Source organism: Aspergillus welwitschiae (genome assembly GCF_003344945.1).
Source record: "Aspergillus welwitschiae strain CBS 139.54b unplaced genomic scaffold BDQ94scaffold_87, whole genome shotgun sequence".
Classification (NCBI taxonomy): Eukaryota; Fungi; Ascomycota; class Eurotiomycetes; order Eurotiales; family Aspergillaceae; genus Aspergillus; species Aspergillus welwitschiae.
Window position 1 is genome coordinate 14392 of NW_020798781.1, and position 22380 is coordinate 36771.

General features: G+C 48.5%; 6 protein-coding genes across 6 annotated transcripts; 5 read left to right on the top strand and 1 right to left on the bottom strand.

Moving 5' to 3' along the window:
• The first annotated feature begins 2550 nt into the window (after nt 1-2550).
• On the top strand, nt 2551-3694 carry BDQ94DRAFT_154999 (uncharacterized protein). The gene is made up of 3 exons (XM_026768396.1): nt 2551-2812; nt 2877-2924; nt 3007-3694. The coding sequence occupies exons 1-3, from the start codon at nt 2686-2688 to the stop codon at nt 3318-3320; spliced, it is 489 nt and encodes a 162-aa protein (XP_026619794.1). The 5' UTR covers nt 2551-2685; the 3' UTR covers nt 3321-3694.
• Nucleotides 3695-5733: 2039 nt separating this feature from the next.
• Nucleotides 5734-7861, top strand: BDQ94DRAFT_164206 (uncharacterized protein; the record flags this gene model as incomplete). The annotated part of the gene is made up of 3 exons (XM_026769945.1): nt 5734-5883; nt 5935-6373; nt 7797-7861. The coding sequence occupies 3 exons, from the start codon at nt 5734-5736 to the stop codon at nt 7859-7861; spliced, it is 654 nt and encodes a 217-aa protein (XP_026619795.1).
• A 1885-nt stretch (nt 7862-9746) lies between these two features.
• Nucleotides 9747-10917, top strand: BDQ94DRAFT_186170 (p53-like transcription factor; the record flags this gene model as incomplete). Its single annotated transcript, XM_026775076.1, has 2 exons — nt 9747-9796; nt 9867-10917. 2 exons carry the CDS (start codon nt 9747-9749, stop codon nt 10915-10917), a joined length of 1101 nt encoding a protein of 366 aa, XP_026619796.1.
• A 5720-nt stretch (nt 10918-16637) lies between these two features.
• Nucleotides 16638-18383, bottom strand: BDQ94DRAFT_164208 (Na/H antiporter; the record flags this gene model as incomplete). The annotated part of the gene is made up of 6 exons (XM_026769946.1): nt 16638-16814; nt 16864-17272; nt 17335-17417; nt 17543-17922; nt 17980-18216; nt 18266-18383. 6 exons carry the CDS (start codon nt 18381-18383, stop codon nt 16638-16640), a joined length of 1404 nt encoding a protein of 467 aa, XP_026619797.1.
• Nucleotides 18384-19527: 1144 nt separating this feature from the next.
• On the top strand, nt 19528-20267 carry BDQ94DRAFT_176156 (uncharacterized protein; the record flags this gene model as incomplete). The annotated part of the gene is made up of 3 exons (XM_026772627.1): nt 19528-19544; nt 19600-20021; nt 20107-20267. 3 exons carry the CDS (start codon nt 19528-19530, stop codon nt 20265-20267), a joined length of 600 nt encoding a protein of 199 aa, XP_026619798.1.
• A 650-nt stretch (nt 20268-20917) lies between these two features.
• Nucleotides 20918-21913, top strand: BDQ94DRAFT_164209 (protein kinase-like protein; the record flags this gene model as incomplete). Its single annotated transcript, XM_026769947.1, has 3 exons — nt 20918-21280; nt 21317-21751; nt 21842-21913. 3 exons carry the CDS (start codon nt 20918-20920, stop codon nt 21911-21913), a joined length of 870 nt encoding a protein of 289 aa, XP_026619799.1.
• Nucleotides 21914-22380: the final 467 nt, after the last annotated feature.

Consider the following 22380-nt stretch of genomic DNA (forward strand, 5'->3'; position numbering starts at 1 on the left):
AGAGAGGATACTTCATTCTGGTCTTGCCTTCCCCATATACGTAGCCCCCCCCGGAAAGGTGTGGGAAGTGCTTGGCACGGCTAACATACTCAATCCGAGTCCCAGGCTCCCGCGAGGAAGAAGTTCGTTCCCGTATCTGTCACCCGTCTTCTCTTCTTGATCATGATGCAGCCAGGAAATTCACAGCCGAATCTCCGGGTAATCGTTGTCGGTAATTCAATTGCCGGACATCAATTAGCGCTGTCTTTGAACCCGATACTGAATCACTCCACAGCCATGGGCTCCGAATATATGACTGTGTCCTCGGCGTCTCAACGGACTCCCAGGCTTATCCTAGTACTCATCGAACATTCGCTGCGGGCCATTCTTTTCTAATAATATCTAGCAAGAACCACCTCATCTATTGATTTCTCTTTACGAGGATAGGCCGCAAGCACATGGTAATGAAATCCCTCGACGCAGGCGGGAAGATATTGATAATCACGTCTCAGCTGGCGGACATGTGCCCATTGGCGAGGTCTACTAAAGGGCCGTAGATGATACACATCCTGCCATGGAGGAAGTCAACTCCAAGCAGCGGTACAAGGACGGATGTGCACGCAGAGGAGATTCAGCCCCCACAAGGTGTGTTGTCCTAATTCACGGTCACGACTGACTGAGGAAAGACGACCCCAAATGTAGGCCACAGCGGAAATAGTGCGATGGAAGGAGCGGCCACGTTGGCTGATAACCAGGCATAACTGATTCAACGCTCTTATCATCGAACCTAGGAGATTGATCCGTCGTCTATAAAACTGGCCGAAATCTTGTCGACCGCGAATTGCAAGACTGTGCATCTCCGCTCATGACCTGACTCGACTGGTGGCGGGCGAAACGATCAAACACAGGCTGATTATGCATCTGCTCCCTTGAAGAAATACGTGATTGAAAGTCATCCTCGGATATAGTTGGCGCAGCCAAGTTGGATCAGCTTCCCCTTCCGCCTATGGCAGGGCAAGCTTGGATGTCTTACGGGTGAAGGCTCTTGGAAGCGGACACTATGGTGCGCCCATCTTTTGGTCAGCTTCGGTGACGCTCGTTCTAACTTGTCCGCACCACTGAGCGTCGAATTAAGGGCGTTTCTGGTGCCACCATCTGTTGAGGGATCCCAGCAATGGACATTGCCTGGATTTGTGTATATCTCTCTACTGTGCGCCGTTTCTGGAAGGACTATTGAGGCCAATGATCATATGCCTCCTTCCTCGACCAGTAGTACTGATCCTGGACCTTTAGCCCAGATGCTCTCCATGATCGACCTCGAAATTATCTAGTGGGTGTGGATTTTGGAAACTTCATTCACATAGTGAATTGCTTCTGAGAGTAAATCATCTCCGGAATTTCCCGTTTAAGAGATGCGGACGCAACTAACATAAATTGCGAACTGTCGCTTGCTGCCGGTGCTCTCTTGTACCGGAATAGTATCCGATTGTGGCCCTGTTCACTGTGCGCTGTAGGTCTTCCATCCTGCGCTTTTTGCAACCCTGGCCACACAAGGTGGAGGGCAGAACCACGATTGCACTAGTTCTTGCTCTGCTTAGTGGGTGCCACTTGCCCAGGTACGGCAATCTCTGGCTTTGGCAGTCGAGTTGAGGCGGTGGAGCGCAGTGTGGCAGCTGAGTAACGAGGCTTGTGAAAAAGCATGCAGCTTGGGCGAGGAAATACAATGGTGATAAGTGTATCTGCGTATACAGACATCCTCTTGATGGACAGCGCGGAATATCGAGAGCCTTCCCAGCCTTATTAGGATTGTATAGTTGTCGACCTTTATTGGAGCAGAGTAGGGCTGTCGACCGCGCCTTACATCCTGATAGGTGTGATACATGGTCGGCATCGGCGAAGTCGAGAAATCGGAATCGTTGAGCCCTGTCGTGCCTGAATGTGTCAGAGGAACTTTGCCTCGATGCTTCGAAGCGACATTGAATGAGCGTTTACTGTATACCCCGGTATCCTTTTACGATATCATCCGCAAAGCTGGGTGCAGGCTATCTAAGTCGTCGACGCCCTGGTTGATCCTGTATACGTTACTTTCCAAGGAGCGACTTAAATTGCCAGATTCGTCTAATTCGCCCCCGACTGCTAGGTTGCTGCTTGCGTGTTCAGAGGAAGGACGTTTCGATCGGACTGGGGAGCCCTCAGCGTCGCCGCGTCAGCCGCCAGGATCCCCGGGAGGGTTGGAAAGTCATGTTCCTTCAATCGGTCCACTTCACGTTCAGCCCCTGAGCTGAGTCCTGTTGGGGCGAGGTTACGTCAAGCCTCTTGTGCCGATGTTTTCCTTTGTAGACCGGCGGTGCGTATAGCTAACTCAGTCGTAGCACGTTTCTTGGAGATGTCCAATGCAACAACAGAAAAGACGCTAAAGATCCCGCCAACTGGGGCCGGTGGGCTTTGTCGGCATGATCAGCAGGCCGCTTGCGCGGCATGGGAAGGGCGGTAAGACATGTCTCAGTGCAACGCAATCTCGATATTCTTAAAGGCAATGATTATATCATCTCTGTTCATTCGACCGCTTTCCGCCCACTCTTTCAATAAGGACATAAATAGGGACGCTCCGCCGTTTAAATTCGCTCTTTATACGGTATATATCAATAACTGCATTATCCAGTATTAGGTTGTCTCTCCTGTTTCACTCTCTACACCTCTGCCGCTATGCATCTCCCCTTGGCTACTCTTACTCCTACCCTTCTGGCTGCTGTGACCGCCGTGACAGCTGCAACGCTGCCTGGCAAATTTACACTTGCCTCGCAAAATGGGGACTTGGTTCGCACCGACGGTCGTATGTGTCGCCTGACCCGTCGTGCTATGATATTGGCCGGTCCCTGAACTAACAATATTGGCAGAGAATATCTTCCTTGGTGCGAGAGAATCAGGCCACCCGAAATTAGTTTGTGAGCTATTACCCCAGAAGTCCGCTATCGCTAGCACACTGAAGGTTCCAAGTTCTTGGGCGTGTTCTAATACAACATGTAGTGTCTAGTAGCTCCGGTGGCGAAGTCACTTATACTGCAAAGGAACAAACTCCTACCGGCGGTCAATATCTGTTCGTTGTGTCCAACGATGTTGAGCCTGTTGGATTGACATCTCCTCACTCGGGCCAACTGCCAGAGGATGGCCAGATCTCGAACTTTAGTGTCCGTGACGATGGCGTCTTTGTACATGGTGGGAAGCCATGGTTTGCGGTCGATCCGGACGTGATGGGTTCTCGCAAGATCTTCTGGCTAGGATTGGGCCACAGCAAGTACCAGCAGGTGCTCCTCTCGGTCAATGAGTGTGAAGATTGTTAAACAATGGGGAACGGATTAAAGGTTGGCCGCGACATCAAACCCTCCCGAAAGTCAGAAGACTACCTTCTAGCCTGAGAACGAGGAAGCGAAAGATGGTGTATCCGGGCCATTGTGGGGCAAAGGGGGCATTGCAGACATCTTATGTAACTGATTCTACATCATGGCTCAGGCCTTGAAGGAGCATTTATCAACCAACTACCATTCACTCTTTAATAAAGCCCATGTTTGCTGATCCCGATTCCAATACCTGTTTGGCTTGCTTTACTAAACTATTAAGTTCTCCTTCTATGTATATAGTAACTGGATAGAGAGATCTGTATATCGCCGAGGGAGTTGGATTCTAAACCACAACCCACGAGGGTGCGTATGGACTCGTCTTTTCGTCTAGTGAGAAAATCTACAGACAGCGAGGGGTCAGCGTATGAAATCACCATTACCACCATCGCAAGTGCCGATGCGAGACAGATACCATTGTCAAGTATCACCTGTCCAGGGTCAGTGCACAGGTGGCCGGCATAGGGAAGTCTCGACAACCTAACCAGTCCACCCAAACTCTTGAGGGACCACTATTCGGTGGTGGCGCACCCGCGAGGCATCACCCTGCAGCGCAGAGGACGGCCCGTGGGAAGCATCCAGCACACCGGAGACGACTTGTTCGTCCTCCACTGCCAAGCGAGCGGCCGCCTCGGGCCCAAGTGCATCTGGCCAGGAATGCCACAGCCACCGTCGCATCTCGAGAACCGTCAGATGTGGCCATGGGTGATGGGGATCCTCTGGAGTCAAGTGGCGCCTAAAGTGCGGCGACCACCGCTGAACTCCGTAGTGGTGACACATTAGCGAACCTCGAAGACGATGCGAGCATCGGAGTCGACCAGGAAACACGCGAAGAGCTATGGCACGCTCGCATGGGTCATTTAAATAGGGGAGTCCTGCGGCTGGTTCTCCAACGGTCTGGCACTCTATACTGCCCTCTGGCTAACCAGGAACTGCAGGCAACGCCGCGGTCTGCGGCGTGCATGGCGGGGAAGCAGCATCAGAAGAGACACTCCCGATGTACAAATCCGTCAATTCGATCCTTCAGGATTTTTGAGTTGGTGCATTCTGATCTAATGGAAAGGTCTGTTGGCAAGAATGGCTCCAGGTACGGTGTCACCTTTACTGATAATTATTCCTGCGGCTCGTGGAGCTACGCGATGAAATGGAAGTCTGAAGCGCTACAGAGATTCCAGGTCTTTGAAGCATGGGTACGCCGACAATTCGGGACCCGTATCAAGCGGTTTCTGTGCGACAACGGAAGAGAATATCTGGCCATCAGCGCCTATCTCGAGTCCTAGGGCATAGAGTTTGACATATCTGCTCCGTACTGCAGGGGCCTGGCGGAGCGTACGAACCGCACGATCCGGGAACGGATCAACCCGCTCATGTATGATGCGAAACTTCCTCTATCCTTTTGGACCGAAATCCTTGACACGGTCGTCTACCTGAAATTACGAGCGCCGGCATTGTTCCTGCAAAAGAAGCCCCCCTATGAGGTTCGATACGGAAAGCCACCAAGCTTGTCCTATCTCCGCCGAACCGGCTCGCAAGGTTAGGTACTGATTTCCAAAGCACAGAGGTTTAAATTAGTGCCCCGTGCCACTGAGTGCCGGCTGCTCGGGTACAGCGAACCGAATCACCATAAACTATACGAGGTCCATTCCGGACGGATCGTCTTTTCCCGTGATATTGAGTTCGACGTTAAGACCCCCGTGGCGCCACACATCGAGGGCGAAGCTGGCAACGACCCCCCGGGAAATGATTTTCAGATACTTGACCTTTCCAATATACCGGTCGCTGCTGTGGACCTCAGTCCACCGAAACTGACGTTGATGGTAATACCGTTAATTGTGCTGCCTCCTCAACCTCCACCGTCAGCAGACGAGCCAGAAGTGGGCGGTACTACACACGACACCGCTTTTTCTGAAATGATTAATCCCGTAACGTCCGAAGTGCAAGGTATACTGGATCTAGGATGCTCGCTCTTCGGGCGACGGCGGGAGCCATCCCGACGAATCCTCGAAGCGATGGACAAGGTCTACTTTATATTATTGTGGTTGTTCTCAGACGGTGACTCACAGACTTTCCAAGAGGCCGTGTCTGGTCTATATCGTGTGGAATGGTGGGCGTCCATCCAGAGGGAATACAGCTCACTTCTTGAAAATGGTACATGGGATAAAATTCTGCGAAAAGACGTTCTACCTGGACATCGGGCTATCGAGAGTAAATGGGGTTTCAAGTCCAAGGTGAATGGAGTACGAAAATCCGCCTGGTCATCAAGGGCTTTCGCCAGAGGACTAGAGTCGACTATCATGAGACATTCGCGGCGGTCAACTCCATATATCAGCCGTGCATTCCCAGTTCTGGCGTCCATTCGATGTGCTGCAGGCTCAACAGCGCCGACCCGGATAAATGTGATCCAACGGGCCTTTGTCTGACAAGCGGAGGAAGATATTATCAGGAATTTTGCACCGATCAGTCTTGGAACTCGACGAATTGTTTGCCTAAAGATATCTGCAGTGATCAGGTATGTCTTATCTCAGTGTAACAACGGAAGTCTTACTGGTAATTTTGGCAGAACGGCGGCAACTCGGACTGGACCTACCAACTGACCTCCTGTGTAGAGGGACTTTGGTGTTGTGGTAGTTCCACCTCCTGCTGCAATACACACGAGACATTCACCCTGAGTCCGACACTGGTCAATTTTGATTTAGATCCAAATTTCAGCCTATCCGCTACCGCTGCTCCTACAACAACGGCAATTATCATCCAGACAGAAGATAGTAGCAGCAACAAGAACGAGTCCCAGATGCTGACGAAGGTGGCAATTGGAGTCGGGGTGGGTGTCCCGTTGGTATGCATAGCCGTAGGGATGCTCGGTGTTGGGTGTCTCTTGGGCAGGAGAAGCAAGCAGAAGGCCATGTCGCCGGCGAAACCTGGACATCGTGTAATGAGTATCCCGCTGGAGAAGCCTAAAGGGGAGATAGGGTGTCCACGTTGGTCTGATGATGCTGCGAGTACGTACAAGTGCTTAGAAATTGTACGTAGCGGCTGAATGATAGGACGACAAGAAAAAGCGTCTAGCTTTTGATGGCTTATGGTGGCTGTCTCCATATATTCACTGCACGGTGCAAATGTTGACATCACCGGCTATACCTACTAATTCTTGGTATTTGTATAACAAAAGCTTCTATAATAATATGGATCGAGGAAGCCGGACCTTTTCCCGACGAGCTTGTAGATCCTTGTCAAGTCCCCTCTATGTAGAGCCTAGAGTCTATGAACGCTTGGTATCTTCAGATGTAATATATCATGCACAAAGCTCCGGTAAGGGCCAAGCTGCCCAATAACATGTGCACTCATCATAGTATGGTAATTCCCTAGAGGAATCATTCGTGATCTGATACTGCTTCAAGTAACCCTACCTTTGGCACCAGAATATCATTTGTATTACCCTTTCCACTCATCCTGCTCACAATGACGGGCTTTCTCCCTTCCACCCAAATGCTGACCAACAATCAATCGAACCAGTACAAACGACCGCCCCTGATTTTATAAGAGCAAGCATCATGTCTGATCGTTATCCTTAGAATCTCTGTACTTGTATCAATACGGGAAGTAGAAACTAGGGTTTTCTGGCTCGACTTTAGCAACCAGCAAATTATTGATAAGATACATCAACACGTAGAATAGTTAACCTTGTAAGGTCTTCCAGAAAAGGTAGAAATTTGACTTGGTTATAGTCTCAAAGAGTTCTTTTCCATGTTATATTGTCAGACGTGATATACTAAGCTATTGAATCTTTTTCTAGGGCATAAAGAATAACATAGCATACTTCAAGTAAAAGTCCATGGGAATGGCCAATTGCTACTAGCTCGGCTGTATAGACCGAACAGTGCACCATCAAACCAATACTAAATTTGGCGAGACCTTCTGATCTGCTAGTTGCAGTCGAGGGCCACTGTTGCAGCCACTAGTTCCTCCTCTTTCTTCGGGGTGTCTAAGAAAACTGTTATACTGGCTTAGGCCTCTCTTGATAAACCAATGGCCCGTATCTTCTCTCGACCCGCCTTGATTTTGGTAAAATGAAGTATTGTGTCTGCCACTGTGCTAGGAGTTTTGGGTTGATATGTGTGAATAATTTTCAACGACTGTGCCCGGTTGGAATTCATTGTCTGCAGTGTTTCTGCTAGGGTATAAGCTTGAGTACGGATGTCTTCTCCGGTTCGTCCAGAGGCCACACAACCTTGGCAGTCACCATGTGAGCAAAAGATGTAAGCTGCACATAAGATCCGTTTAGTGACAATGCATAGATGCTGCATCTGGTTTTTAGTATCTCTGTACTGAAGCGACTCTCACTTCTGAGTCACATGTATCCTTCCTGAAATTCGCTAGAGGACACATAACTAGAAGAAGACATTCGTGTGTCTCCGCCGTGAGTATTTGGCAACAGGGAGAACCTGATTGAGCCGTCGAGCCACAGGCACGAAAGTCTACGGTGGTAAGGGACGAACAAGCTTCCTGGTTGGTATACTCGACGATATAGAGAACATTTCTTTGACAGTGAACCTGATTGGCAAGAATAGTTACCTGCTATTGTGTAATGCAGACATGGGAATGATGTTTGTCAACTGAAATCATAGCATATTTGCACGGTTAACAAAACCTAGCTACACCTTAGATCTGTCATGATAGGCTCTTAGCCATACCAGGCTCCACCTTAGACGATGATTGGCATAGGAATGTGCATCTGCATGCAAAGAATATGGGGCCGTAGCACGAGAACCCTCGGAATTGGTCACACCTCCGCGGCAACATAGAGGATTCCCACCAATGGTTCTACAGGCTAGGCCGCCTTGGCAACGTCTGTATTCCACAGTGGGTATGCAGGTGTGTTACTGCAGGCGCGGAAATCAATTCCGAGAGAGATCCCTAGTTGCCCTAATGGCTCCAAATGAGATCCAGAAAGAATGAAGAAGACCCAGGAGGACATGCCGATCCCGGGAAAGTATGTGATAGTACTGTTCCAATTTGTGGTTGCCAAGGAAGGCTATGGAAGATAAGGGAGCTACTGTTACTTCACGTACTCCAGAAAATAGAGGCCGCAGCCCTAGGCGTATCTAACCCCCGTTGTAGCGGAGGTGGCCCCATCTCATAATGCCATAAATCGACTTCAGACACTGTTTAGCGGTCTGCCTTACTGTGAAGTCAAGTGTTGAAGGCCATTGAACGGCGTACACGGGAATGCACCATTCCCCACACCCACTCACCCCGACTGGGAAAAGGTTTGCTTTTTCGTCTCCCACCATTTAATATCGGCCTTAGAGGTCGAATAACATAATTGACAGGGGAGCCAGTGACATGTAATGGTATGATAGGATTTTATAGTAAGGAAACAAAGCTGGATTCAGCATCACCAGATCATGCTTTTTCCTCTCAAGTCGAGCAACCAGTGTCCCTAAGCATCACGGTGGTTCACTAGGCAGTAGTTTTTCGCTGCCACCACAGCGACGCAAACGACGACTTTTCGAGCTTGTGGGAGGTTGCAGCTGACTTAAAACATATATATTACGTTTTGTAAGCGGGGTGATGCCTCACCTCACTGCAAACACCGGAATCTTGCATCTGCTCTTGTAAGTCGGGTTGGCAAGTCTTGCCTTTCCGTCAATGCTGCTTTTCTAGGACACGCAAGGGATATTGCGCCGATTATCTCTAAATCTGATTATTTTACTAACTCGCAGTAACCTTGAAGGCGCAGTCCACGCTAGAAAAGCCCGGTATGTGAATTAACGCGTAAGCGGATTTTAGATGGATAATCAAGCAGTGATTTCCAGTAGCTTCAACCGCACTTGTGACAGCGCTAGGACTACGCCACTATATCAGGGATCCGACCTTTTCTGACGCTTCCGGATAAGAACGATAGCGTACATCAAACCACGCGGTTGCAAGTCCGAGAGAATAATACCCACCCCTAGCCATCGCCGTTCAGAAATACCGTTCCTTTATTGGGCGCTGCCAACCTAGCGTTTGCCCGGTGTACCTTTAGCACATGACTTCAGTTGGATTTAAGCGGTCCCAGGCACGAATTGGTCTCCTGCATTGAGTGAGTCTTGCAACAGCATCTTTCTATATTAATATCACGAGTTTCGAAATCGGAAACAGTCCAGCAGATGCAGCTTATTGACCTGGGCCCGTGCTTCTAGTGTTTCGAAGTATCCTACATCCATTCTCATGAGCCCTACTCACACGTCCTCTGGTTCATCCCCCATCCTTACTCTCCTCCCCATTTTGTCATTTTGGCTAACTTGCGCCGCTCACGTACTATGGTGAGGGTGATACGCAGAGAGATTCTTCCCGATGTCGAACTCACACTACACGTATTCGCCAAGAATGTTGTATGATAGAGGGTCGAACACCATATCCCATCGGGTATCCCCACTGTGAGTTTGTCTCTACCGTTAATACACTGTTGCATGTGCCAATCACTAAGAAACTCAGGGACCTTTGCAGCCAACCGTCTGCAGATATGTCACTCAGCCTGCAGTCCCAGAAAATTGTCGTCCCCGGCAGTGCGTCCACCACTGGAAGAAGTGATTGGTATCCAGAAGCCTACAGTCTCCATCAACAATTATTCTTAACACCCCTCTCAGATATGGGGAAGATAACAAGAACTGCACGCTTTGCAACAGCAGATAGAGCTCTGAAGAACTGTAATGAGCGATCTCAGGCTGTGTATCTCGGAGCAGAGAATATGTTAATGGGCCAAGCTCAGGGGCGGTTGCCAGAGCCATTTGCTGGCTCTCCTCCGTTCTACGATACTATATTGCTTCTACCTATCGTTTGCGGGACTTCGTTCCTGAAGCCTGAGATACTTGCCGAGATACATAAAGGTTTCTTCCAGGTTGATGATAAGTGGACGTGCTATAGGCGGAACTACTTTTCAATTTCGTGTTCGTTTACTTTGCAACCTTGGTCAAGCGCTCCGTTATACGTGAAAGTTTCAGATCAGTGGACAGAACGCATTACAAGGTTTGCCATGTCAATCTCCGCCATTGTGAATCAACAGGTCGCAGAAATCCGCGACTTGGTTCAACACAGCCCAAAACGGGATAAGCAGTCGGGCAGAAACCCGAGAAGGGTTATATTGCAGCCCTGTCAGCCTGAGCACTTGGTTGTTGGCCATGAAGCATCATCAAGCAGCATTCAACATGGCTTTTCAAAAGGCTATCACTCTACTGAGAGGCCCCTGGGTTACGAGGAATATCCGGGAGTAGTCCAGCCTTCACAACCCCCATACCGGCACACGTTCGAGCGGGTTCAGTTCCAGAGGGCGACCGCGAACAACGGAAAGCGGCGAGCTCAGCAACAGTACTACAACCTAGTCGTTGAGCTCTATGCTGAGGTCGCCAGCTCTGCTCGGGGAACTGAAAGCCAGTGGATCCGGGTTGCCAGGCGATTTTCGCATCCAATGGTAGTCCGGGGTCGCTCTCCAAATCACTTCAAAAAAAAACCGCCGCGACAGTCCAGCAAGCATGGGTCTCTCAGAAGGAATAAAAAGTAATCGCGAAGACCAGTAAAGTACATGACCACAACGGGTCACGTGCACGAGGCAAATCCGAAGCAGATATAGCGCTGTGTAGTGTCATATAGTACTGTACAACATCCAGGCCGCTTTGAATTTCACCTCATATAAGCAAGTCCTACTTGCAAAAGCGCGACGGATAGGGCTATATCTCTTGCTAACGCTATGTGTTGTCGTCGCGGGCGGCGGGCGGCAATAGAGGGGGTGCAAGTCTTGGACAGTGCCCTGAGTATTCTGGGTGTTCCCATATCCTCATGCACTTTCGATGTTCCCACTATATTCTGCTTAGCTAGTCATTGTCCTTTCTGTGCCACTAAACGGATTGAATTTCTGTTGATCGTGATCGATGTATAAACAACTCTCCAACTATGGGTCCGGCAAAGTTAGCGTTTAATTGCGGTTCCTCGTAGCGCACCGGAACTGATCTCAGCAACAAGCGATCATGAATCCAGAACCGGGAAAGGTGAAGGTTAAGTATTAGTGCCAGCTTCGTGTGCGAGCCCACACATGAAGGAAGCATTCAAGCACGCACTGAGATGACACGACGCTTAAAAAGAAGCACTATGCTTCTTTGGCGTGAGATATTATATGGCGACAGTCATATCATGCACCTTCGGTATTATCACGCAAATCACGCATTCCCTAGTAGATTGTCAATTGCGGAAAGGACGCAGGCTGGTGGCAAGGACAACAGACTTGCGTGGCGCTGGATTCCGTGGACTGCACAAACGCAGTTAAGGGTGTATATCAAGAACGATCCACTTCCATCCCGACATGAGCGGCAAAGAGCTCTCTTCGGAGTGGTCCATGAGTGATATTGGATTCCTCCAACTGATCGCTCTTAAGATAAGCTGCTCCCAAGCTCAACTCCATCGTCATGAACGACTAGGATGCTGCCCGGTCTAGTGATGATTCGCTCCCTTGTGGGTTTTTACGAGTAATCTCTAAGAGCATGAACACTGTTTCCGTGGTACCGGCAAGCGTTCAAGGCTGGTACCTTCCCAGGTGCTGTGCTAGTAATCGCGTAATGTTGTCTTCCAATGAGACTTAGACCCGCATTCCCATTCTGTACGCAACCCCCCCGGTTCTGACGGTACTCTCTGATCTTCTGGTTTCTAGCGCTCCGCTCGCTCACATAAAGACCAGTCCCCCATCACCAATTTTGTGCAACAATTCTCATGCTATTGCTTGCCACCTGCCGCTTCCAGATCCCCCATCGTTGCCCCCGGGATAGCTCGCCCAAACGCCCAGCCTATCGCAATTACGCTATGCGATGTCGGTACCATGTCAGTTTACTCCTTCTCCATATTTGCTAAACGCTTTTCACGGAGATTGCTTCGATAGGCTGACCCAGTGCTCGCTCATAGCTGACTCTAGAATCCTGTTTCGCAAAAAAACCAGCATTGACAATATGGAACTTTGCTATCCAGGTATTCGCCTCATCTGCTTAGAATATCTCTTAAATCACTAATTCTCACAAGCGTGCTGTGGCCGTTGGTTGTCTCCTCAGCGTTAATGACAGTAGTATCTGGTATCATTGAAAGCTCCCTCGATAAATCCAACGGGAATCCTCAGTATCGAATTGGCAATCGCACCTAACTTACAATTGGTGCCGCTGGATCTGCGACTTCCTTAATCTTGAATATTATGCGGCCCTAGCAGAAAGCAAGCCGGGTAAACTCCATCTGGGGACGAGAGAAAAGTACACTGGTGGATCAGCTTTGCGCTATGGGAATGTCCTTTTTCCGTTCAAGTATACTTTTACTTTCTGAGACACTTATTGGATGCACAAATCAGAATGAAGTGGCATTCCGATCAGTGCCATCGTGATAGGACTATTCGTACACTTACTCAGCATGGTACGCTCTCTCTCAGCAGCTTCTCTTCCCAACGAGTGATCAATTCATGTAATTACAGTTTAATCCTTCGCTTCGCAGAACTAGCCGCCAGATGTCCCGTACACCGATAAACAATGACATCGTTTTATCAGTTACTATGGGCAAATCCCCCAATTTTCTTGTCCCGCTATATGAATGTCCCGCATTTGAAACGCAGCTACCAAACTTGAGTCTATAAGTTCTTCCCTTACTCCCACTTCTGAACATACAATATCGCACACGCAGAAAACTCCAAAAAGAGGATTAAAAACCGGAATTCACACATGTTCTCAGTTAGTATCGTCGAGCCGTCTCCCCCACCAAATACCATTCATGTCGCGCGTCGAGTGCACGGAAAACTTAGATAGCATAATACCACCTGTTAGGTTTTCTGATTGAAATTCAGCTCCAGACTTTACGCACATCTATACCTTGATGCATCTTGCTCATTCGATATTTGGTATTTAAGTAGGATTGTAACCAATGCTGAATCCCGTTCGGTCTTACACCACGCTTCCTGTTGCGGAGCGCTGCTAGAAGGAAATAGTAATCAGGTGTTCAACATCTATAACTTAGCGCATAGCCTTACTATCTTAATGCCGACAAATGGCCCACATTCGCCTGTGTCGAGTAAACAATTTTCATTGCGCATACTGACCAGCTACTAAGGAGAGTATACTATACTTTCGTTTACTATAGCACATAGCAGCTCTTCTAGTCTACATAGATTGACAGACCAAGCAGTAAGCAACTCGATATCGCAGCCATATGAGGTTAAACAGGAAGATATTAACAAATTCATACCATCAATTCTACTATGCCTAGTCCGGATATGGCAGCAATCAAATATACAAGGCATTAAAAGCTAGCGGTATATATACGATTGCGGGAAGTCCAGAGAGATACCCAGTGGGACATAACCGCACGACGAAACTTATCTTGGCAGGGGACTTCAGTCGCCATCACCCAACAGGGAGCCACCGCGTGGTGCACCACTGCTTCGCATAACATGCCTAGGAAATGGTCCACATCTTTCGAACCCACAAGCTACAATGGTGGCTGCCAAGGGCGTGCCAACATTATGGTATTTGAACGAACTGGAGAACACATTCGTACTCAAGTTTACACCATAACAGAAACCCTGCGGACAATGTATCTCAATCGGGTACAGGCGCTGGAAAGTAATAACCCATATTAGCCCAAGACTACTAGCACAGTGGGGGACGCAATACTTCACGGACACCAAAATCAAGGCGGGGCGGGAGCAGGTACAAGCCTTTGCTTTACCAAGAGAGGCCACAGCCAGCATAACAGTCTTCCTAGACGCCCCGGAGAAAGAGAAGCAACTAGTGGCTGCAGCAGTGGCTCTTGACTGCAACCAGTAGATGAGAAGGTCTTGCCAAATTCAGCTTTGGTTTGATGGTGCACTGTTCGGTCTATGCAGCCGAGCTAATAGCAACATTTTAGGTGATCGGACTGGTGTTTCAGGTAGCGCTGAAGAATCAAGGGACTGCAGCACGGATCAAGAGCTGGCGACCAGCCTTAGTGACAGCATCTGCGCTGCAGGTAATTACAGATTTCTGGGGTGAATCAAGCCAGCATATCATCCAGGCTATCCACCAGTCGGCTGGGAACTGAAGGCACGAGGGGTCCCACCGCGACTACAACGGGTCCAGGGACACTGCACTGACCACGGAAATGATACAGCGGACCGCTTGGCTAGGAGGCAGCGGGGGTTGGAAGACAAACACCCCCTTCCGACACCTTTCGCCGCAGGAGGAAGGGTACATCTGCAACGCCATTAGGGACGGATGGGAGCGAGGATGAAATAATTCTAAATAGAAGGGCATCTCCGCCGCATTAATCGGGCCTTGCCGGAAAGCCAAACCCGCTGGCTTCATGGCTGGCTCGCAACACCCGAAATAGAGCCTACTTATTCAACTTCTTCAACCACCCACCACACTACCACTATGAGATGTTTTGGCACTTAAAATAATACAAATTATTCTCATGAACTTTTACCTGAAGTATCTCTACTATTCTTTATGAACCTGGGATAAAACAATCTTTAGTATATCACGTTCGACAATTCATCATATAGAAGAAGACATTTTAAGATTTAACAAAGTCAAGACCTTACAAGCTTGATTATTCTACGTGTCTTTTAAGGTATCCTATTCAACGGAGTATTTGTCGGAGAAGATAATATTGTTTTAAATTTCAGTTCTGGATCTATTTTCTACCGAATTTAAGTCGTTCCTCAATATCCTTTCTATTTAAGGGTGTCCTCCTCTTAGCCTTCTATTTCCGTACTTCATAAAAGCAAAGGACATGTCTAATTGTTATCTCAATAATCTCTACGCCTGTATCTATACGGGTTGCAGAAACTAAAGTATTCCATCTGATTTTCAGTGATCAGCAGATTAATGAAACATATTTGTATATCTTTACATCTTCTGACCGGTTAGAAAAGGCTACTGAGGTAATATTAGTTGATATATATATAACGCTATGGCAAGGCCTACTATCAAATAGTTTAGACTGGTCTTCAGATTAGTAGCCATGTAGAATTGGTCAAGATTGAACATGATCCAGATACACCTTGGAAGAATCATGCACGATCTTCTTATATCTGGGCACTTGAAGAGACTCTTTAGCCTCTATACAAGCCTAGAATATTATGATAGTAAGACAATATACTAAACCATTAAGCAGAACAGGTCAAAAACTGGTTTAGATCATACGGGGTTGTTATAGATTAGCCACTTTCTTCACTGGGTCTCAACCTGATTAAGCACACTTGGGTACATTTAAAAGGATCCTTTACAGGTCGTATCTAAGGCTCTCGTTGGGCAGATACAAAGAAGAGGATAAAGAATCGTCTAATAAGGCTTTCTATGAATATGGAACAGTATGCTATAAATAGTATTCTATAATCTTATTCCCTCAATGCTAAGACATATCAAGGCTTATTATGAAGCTAAAGGCTATTATACAAAGTAATAAGGCTAGAAAATGTCAGCATGAAAGTTCTTTGTATATAGAAAGAAATTGTAGAGATATCGAGCTTTGAATGGGGTCAAATTTGGGGGCGGGAGGCCGGTATCCCGAGACATTTGAACATGTAGTGTATGAAACCAAACCGAAGAGCTGACTCCTGCCATTAGGCACAACCTAATCACAGCACCTTCATCTGATAAATGGGTGTACATGTTATTGGGCAGCTTAGTCCTTGCCGAAGCTTCTTTGTGAATGTCATAATAATAACATCTGATGTTACCATGCGTTCAAAGGCTCTACAAAACAGGGTACTTATCAAGAATGCCCGGATCGATCTCCTGAAGGCGAAGTTGTTGCTCAGCATGCACATTCTGCAACAGGCATCAACCCTGACAGTTGGCAAGGGGCATCCATAATCTTCTCGTCTTGTGGTCTACCGGGTACAGAGGGTTGCTACTTCTCAGTGGCGCAATAGATGTACATTCGCCTGCCAAAAAAGACGTATCAGGACTTGCTGCAGCGCGATCGCTACGTATACTGTCCCATATAATGCATGTTGTTAGGTCACCGAGAACGCAAAAAGTCCGTTGTCCTCTACACTTATGCTTTTTCTTGATTGCTTATATGCTTAGGATCGATATATCAGTAATCAATCTACACTGACGCTCCTGTTAATTCCAGACTTGGCGTTTAAGCCGCGAAAACCTAACGGAATGAGTAAGGAACTAGAGCCTCTGCTTCTGTTGCAACCATCTGCAGGCTTCTTGTTTCTCCCCCGCTGTCATGTGACCCCACTCTCCCGCCGCTATGCATCCATACTGCTCAAGCGTTAAACTGTTCCGAGTGCGACAGTGGGGTTGCAGTGCTACGAGGTTGCTGGAGCAAGTCAGCCGGAGTGACCGCCGGTTCTTGAGTCGAGCTGTTGCTGAAAGCATTTGATATGGTTCTCGGAAGATGGCACCCCGCCTTTCCCAGGGGTATCGAAAGTCCATGTACAACCTAATTATTAGTTTAAATATTGTAACGAAATGCTGTCCAGGGCACATACTATACTGCAAACGACTAAAAACCAAACAATTACGTCAACTGCTTCTGAAAGACGTTGAGCATCAGCGCGGACCTCACCGTCCACCGTGAATTTACTCAGGGACTCTTGGCAGACGGAAAGATAAAAGATAGCGCCGACACCAGTAGGACCGAAAAAGCCCACGAACGCTGCTTGATTCAGATTTTCAATTTGATGGATACTTCTATGCATTGCGAGAATAGCAGGCATTCGCCGTACGAGCAGAATGAGGATGCTGAGAAACAACAGGCGGTAGAGTGGAATAACGCTGTCATCGGTGAAGGAAGACCAGGGGCATACAGCGCCAAACCACAAGAATATTGAAAGGTTGAGGGGCATATCAATAGTCGGCTGAAGCGAGTCGTCCATTGTTTCTAGGCGAAACCAGTCACTGGTAAATTGCCGATCTTTGTGAGCTAACCGGAGTATCCACGTGAGGGAGGGACTACATACTCCTGAGTAAACACATTCCCAGCCACGAAACACGCAAGAAGGTCATCAGTCCCAATCAGACCACAGGTTCCTAGAGTGAACAGCTGGTGTTTCATATTAGCGATTTTGAGTATCATTGATGCCAGCAAATGATATTTGCCTTCCACATAGAAGTGTGGAGCATGCAAGATCGGGGAACAAAGAGAGAGGGAAGGGGCTTGTCACATACACCCAGAGATATAGCAAACACGAAGAAACTCTCACGATCCACGTAACCATTTTCTTCTGCCCAATGTAACAGCGTCCGAGACAGCCAGCCTACAACCACACCGAAAAGTATGCTCAGAAGAATATCGTAGCACCATGTCTCATAAAACCACATTCCGACAGCCTTCCCTACTCCACCACTTGTTCCTGCCCCTCCCATGCCTGTATATTTTAAGAGATAGATTGCAAGAAATAGGAATGGATATCCCAGCCCATCATTAGCGCCAGGTTCCGCAATGATCATACTTTGCAAATCGCGTGGGACATGTCGCTCAGCAAACTTCCCCTTAAAGATAGAGTTCGACAGTACTGTGTCAGTGCGAGTGATACAGGCGGCCACGACTAGGGCGTGAAGATATTACAGATTGGGAGTCATGGCCCAGATCACGAGGCTGCTACAATTCCACATGACTGTCATTCCACGACCCAGCAACAGTGCCAAGCTCTTCCATTCGACCTGTAAATAACGTTTGGGCAGTTGGACGCCGGCCAAGAACAATTGTACTCCCAAGACTAGCCGTGTAAAGTACAAGGTAATGATTTTAACGTTCTGACTCGATCCCAATGCATACTCTGTGGGCCGAATAAAGTTGGCTACATTGGGAGAGAAGACAACTCCAGCAAGGAGGGAAATCACTGGGGTGCAGTTAGCACGTGGCGAAATATAATCGCGGGTAACACGAACATGCTTTAGACAAGTAAAATTTCTCCTTGCATAAGAAAGACAAAAGTCCGAATAGGGATATGAACCCTCCGAGGGTCGCGCAGACAGTGTTGAAGTTGACTAAAGAAATAGTTGTCATTGCGGTTTGAATTCGGGAATCCCTTGGCTCCTTAATAATTTCCCACTCATAAGGAACAGATTCTACTTGAACACAGCAGGTCGTCACTGTTCGTGGTGGGGTCGCTAATCACGTGATCATAGAGACCCTAGGAGGTTAGGACAACTAGCCCCGATCGTCATGTGGCACGTAACGAGGCGCGCTCCGCGCGGCGCGAGGAGGTTGCCGTGCTAAATGAACTGGTCTCCAATTTCTGGATATCGACCGCATGCCTACCAAGCGACCTCAACTTAACTTTAAATATACAGGCCTCACTCCTAACCATCCATATTCAAGCGGCAGGCCAGCTCTATCCCCTCGGTGCCGAATTGAAATATAGGACGCCAAGCCAGTCCACGGGTTCTAATCGTAACCGAGATACGCTCCCTCCCTCTCTTGGCATATTAGGGGCAAGCAAGGATCTATGCGGCAGTAAAGGCTCCAAGCCTGTACTCCCACCCTAAGGTGGTGTACGTCTTCACTCATGTCCTGCACTAAATTCATTGCGATTCGCAAAAGCATTGTCCCGACCCAGTACCTGGTACGGCCATCCAGCAGCCAGCGGTTGCTGCATGTTCCAACTTCAAACCTTCTACCTCGCACAACCAGCCAACACCTCCATAAGAAGTTCGTTCGTTTCTTACTTGAAAGCAATATGGCAGGTGGCTTCGTCCCATACGACTATCTGGAAGTATGTTTCGCTCTTCTAATACACCACATCTTCTGCGAGTTAACCTTACCAGTCATTGAGACCCTAATCATAGTTTCCTTTTGTTCCATCCTATGTTTCGCTGAATGGAGGTCAGCATAGGTCAGATGTGCTGGCATCATAGGCCACATCGCAGATGGCATATGCATATTTGCCGCCTTGCCCTTCGGGTTTTTGACGATGCTCTTATTCTATTACGACCACGTTAGTGATTCGAACGTTGTTATACTCTTCTCACTTTGAGAGGCAGGGTAACGAACTTTTGGAGTAGCTAATCATATGGCTTCATAGAATATCAGTAGCTTGACTGCACAGGCGCGGCAATTCCCGCTGAGGAAACCATTTGGCTTTCATTGGGACTTCTTCCTATTGGCTGCACTACCTTTATTGCAGGTATAATAGGAATTCCTATGCCCAATGGTCTTGTTCCGCAGGTGCTAGCTTAATCTTTACTCCCCTTTCAATAGGCACAAGCTGAAAGCAGTGCAGGCTCCAGTCCACGGACTCCCTGACAGTCTACGAGACGACACTCCGAGCGATTGCTATTGAAGGAGGGGAAGGTGCTGAGATTCGTCGTCCCGTTGTCGAAGCCAAGGCGGTCGTTGAGCAGCGTATCTCCCACTTCGTCATGGGACTGGGTATCATTGGTACCATGACAGGACCCTTGCTCATTGTTCTGCATACAATGCCTACAGCCGTCTTCGCTGGCGTTTTCTTCAACATTGGCTGGGGCTCCATACAATCGAATGGGATGGTGCAAAAGGCCGTCTTTTTGATGCAGGAGAACCATTTCGTTCAGCAGGACGAGCCTCTCCTCAGTGCCCGGAAGCGGAAGGTCCTATTGTTTACTGCATTGCAAGGTACCGGGGTTGCTGCAACTGTGGCCATATCCCAGACTATTGCTGCAATCGGTTAGTTTTCTCCCAAAAGACTACCTGCTCCCTTCCATACTTTCATCCCTGTCAATTTGTTGCCCCGATACTGATTCGCGGATAGGGTTTCCGGTCTTGATTATCCTCCTTATTCCCCTTCGTGTATGGACTCTTCCTAAGTGGCTCAGTGAGCAGGAGTTGGATGTTCTTGACGACCTCACAGCGGATAGTAGTGCTTCCTTGGTAGCTTGGGCGGCCCTCCCAAGTTCCTATGTCAGACGGTGACCGGCCATGAAGGTTTGGAGCGCAGGTACGCGGAGCAACGTGCTGGCGTTCCACGCCAGAGAGCGGGAAGTATCACTCGTTAAGTACTAGCAGCTCGTTATATATCAGATTACACGTTGTTACACTATACTCCAGGCGGTCTATCGCATTCCATGCTAATCAAGTACGTGAAGGCTGTTAGCCTGCGGTTAGATTCCCATACCTCATAGACTGTGGTCTATTGCCCATATGCTTGCGTTCTGCTGTGATTTATAGTATCTTTCTAGACTCCCATCTAGCAAAAACACGATTAACTTCAGGACCCTTCTGTAATCTACAGGGCTCTTGATTCTTATGATCTGATTATTCAAGCGGCATGCCAGTGATCCGCGATCTCGTTTAGGATGGTGTTATCATCTATGCCAGTTGTGACACCGTCGGTTACCAGTGCAATATCGTATCGGCGATCCTCGCGGAGCTGGACTTTCTGTAAGAATGGCTGACCAGGTAAAGGTTTTTCTGCATTTGTGGGAAGCTGTGACCTACCATGCACTGAGATCCGGAGGACCTCAATGTCCAGATCTACGAGGGTTTGTGGGCATAAGAATGGGGAGCATTGCCATCACTTAATTTGCGTGCAGCCGAAAAGGCGTAGCTGGGCAAACGGCCGCATGCTAAGATGGTTGCGATGCGCCGGTGGGCGTGAATGTTCCAACGGCGCCAGACGGCTACGAGAATGGAAGGAGTGGGCGGAAAGTCGCCCGGGCGGCTCGCCAGTCGAGAGCGACGAATTGGCAATGGTTACACAGGAATATGGGCAGATTGAGGAAATTGTAGGACTTGGATCTCAGGATGTGGTGCTGATGTCACATAAGACCTACAAGCCACAGCATAACTGCTGCTATGCTCTGAAAATCTTTTTGCAGGGGCAGAAGCCAATGCAGTACGATCATCGCAGACGAGTGATAGCAGAGTTCTCAATTGCATACTCTCTGCATCACCCGAATATTATCAAAACATTCGATCTCCTACCTGTGGGCTACGGGAATCTATGCGCCTGCATGGATTAGTCCTCCGGCGGAGATCTATTCTCCTTGACTATTGCCTCACGTCAACTTCTGCCAAAGGAGTCTGATTGCTTCTTCAAGCAGCTGGTGTGTGGTGTTCTCTATCTTCATGAGGAGCATATCGCTCACCGTGATTTAAAGCTCGAAAATCTTCTGCTCACCGATCGCGGCTGTCTCAAGATCTCCGACTTTGGAAATGCAGAGTGCTTTCGCATTTCTCGGAAGGACCGAGTGCATATGAGCACCAGATGTCGTGGTTCAGCACCTTACATCTCTTCGGAGCAGTATCTCGAAGAGCCATTCGATCCAAGGAAAACAGATATATGGGCTGCGGCTATTGTTTACATCGCAATGCGAGCAGGAAGGAACCCCTGGAATACAGCGACTGATCGGGACGAATGCTTTAAGAGACTACCTCGAGGAGCGAAGGGTTGGGAAGTATAACTTCCTGATCAGAGAGATATCCCATGTTAGGGTTTCCCCTTGTCACTTCAGATTTGCCTAGACACTAACTTGCCCAATCTATAGGAACATAGCTGCGAATTGCTACATTCTATGCTAAGTATCGATGCTGCGCATCGACCCGGAGCAGCCGAGTAACTTTCCTCACAGTGGCTCCAGGAGATCCGTTGCTGTCAGGCTGCCAGGTCGGGGTAATAAAATGTACGTTACGCGGTTACGGTACAACTCCCCCTTCTCCGAAATTGGCGAGTCACTGGGGATCATTGGGAGATCTCGGATAATGGCGCCCGTTGTCACATAAGAATCCCCGGTTTCACGCGCACACGAAGGACGCTCCCAAAAGAAAAGCCGGAGTCACAACCGAGGGTAAACGTGGGCGGAACTGGATGGACCCGACTGAGTCTAGGCGCCCAGACGCCCAGACTCAACGTCATCCATCGTAAGTGCCAAGACCGAGTGCCAAGAGTGGATCTCCCGCCCTGCACCAATCACCGCGATATGTGGTTTCTGGTTCCGGTCAAGACCATGAGAGGTTAGGTAGTATCTAGTCGAAGGGTCTTGGTGGCCGTAAAACTTTTCAATGTAGCTGGAGGGTCCTTTCTTTT

What these genes read in the sequence shown, in the direction of transcription:
- BDQ94DRAFT_154999 (XM_026768396.1), top strand. Translation starts at nt 2,686, where the DNA reads ATGCATCTCCCCTTGGCTACTCTTACTCCTACCCTTCTGGCTGCTGTG. An exon ending in CTTGGTTCGCACCGACGGTC is followed by an intron (nt 2,813 to 2,876) that starts GTATGTGTCGCC and finishes CAATATTGGCAG; the next exon opens with AGAATATCTTCCTTGGTGCG. An exon ending in AGGCCACCCGAAATTAGTTT is followed by an intron (nt 2,925 to 3,006) that starts GTGAGCTATTAC and finishes TACAACATGTAG; the next exon opens with TGTCTAGTAGCTCCGGTGGC.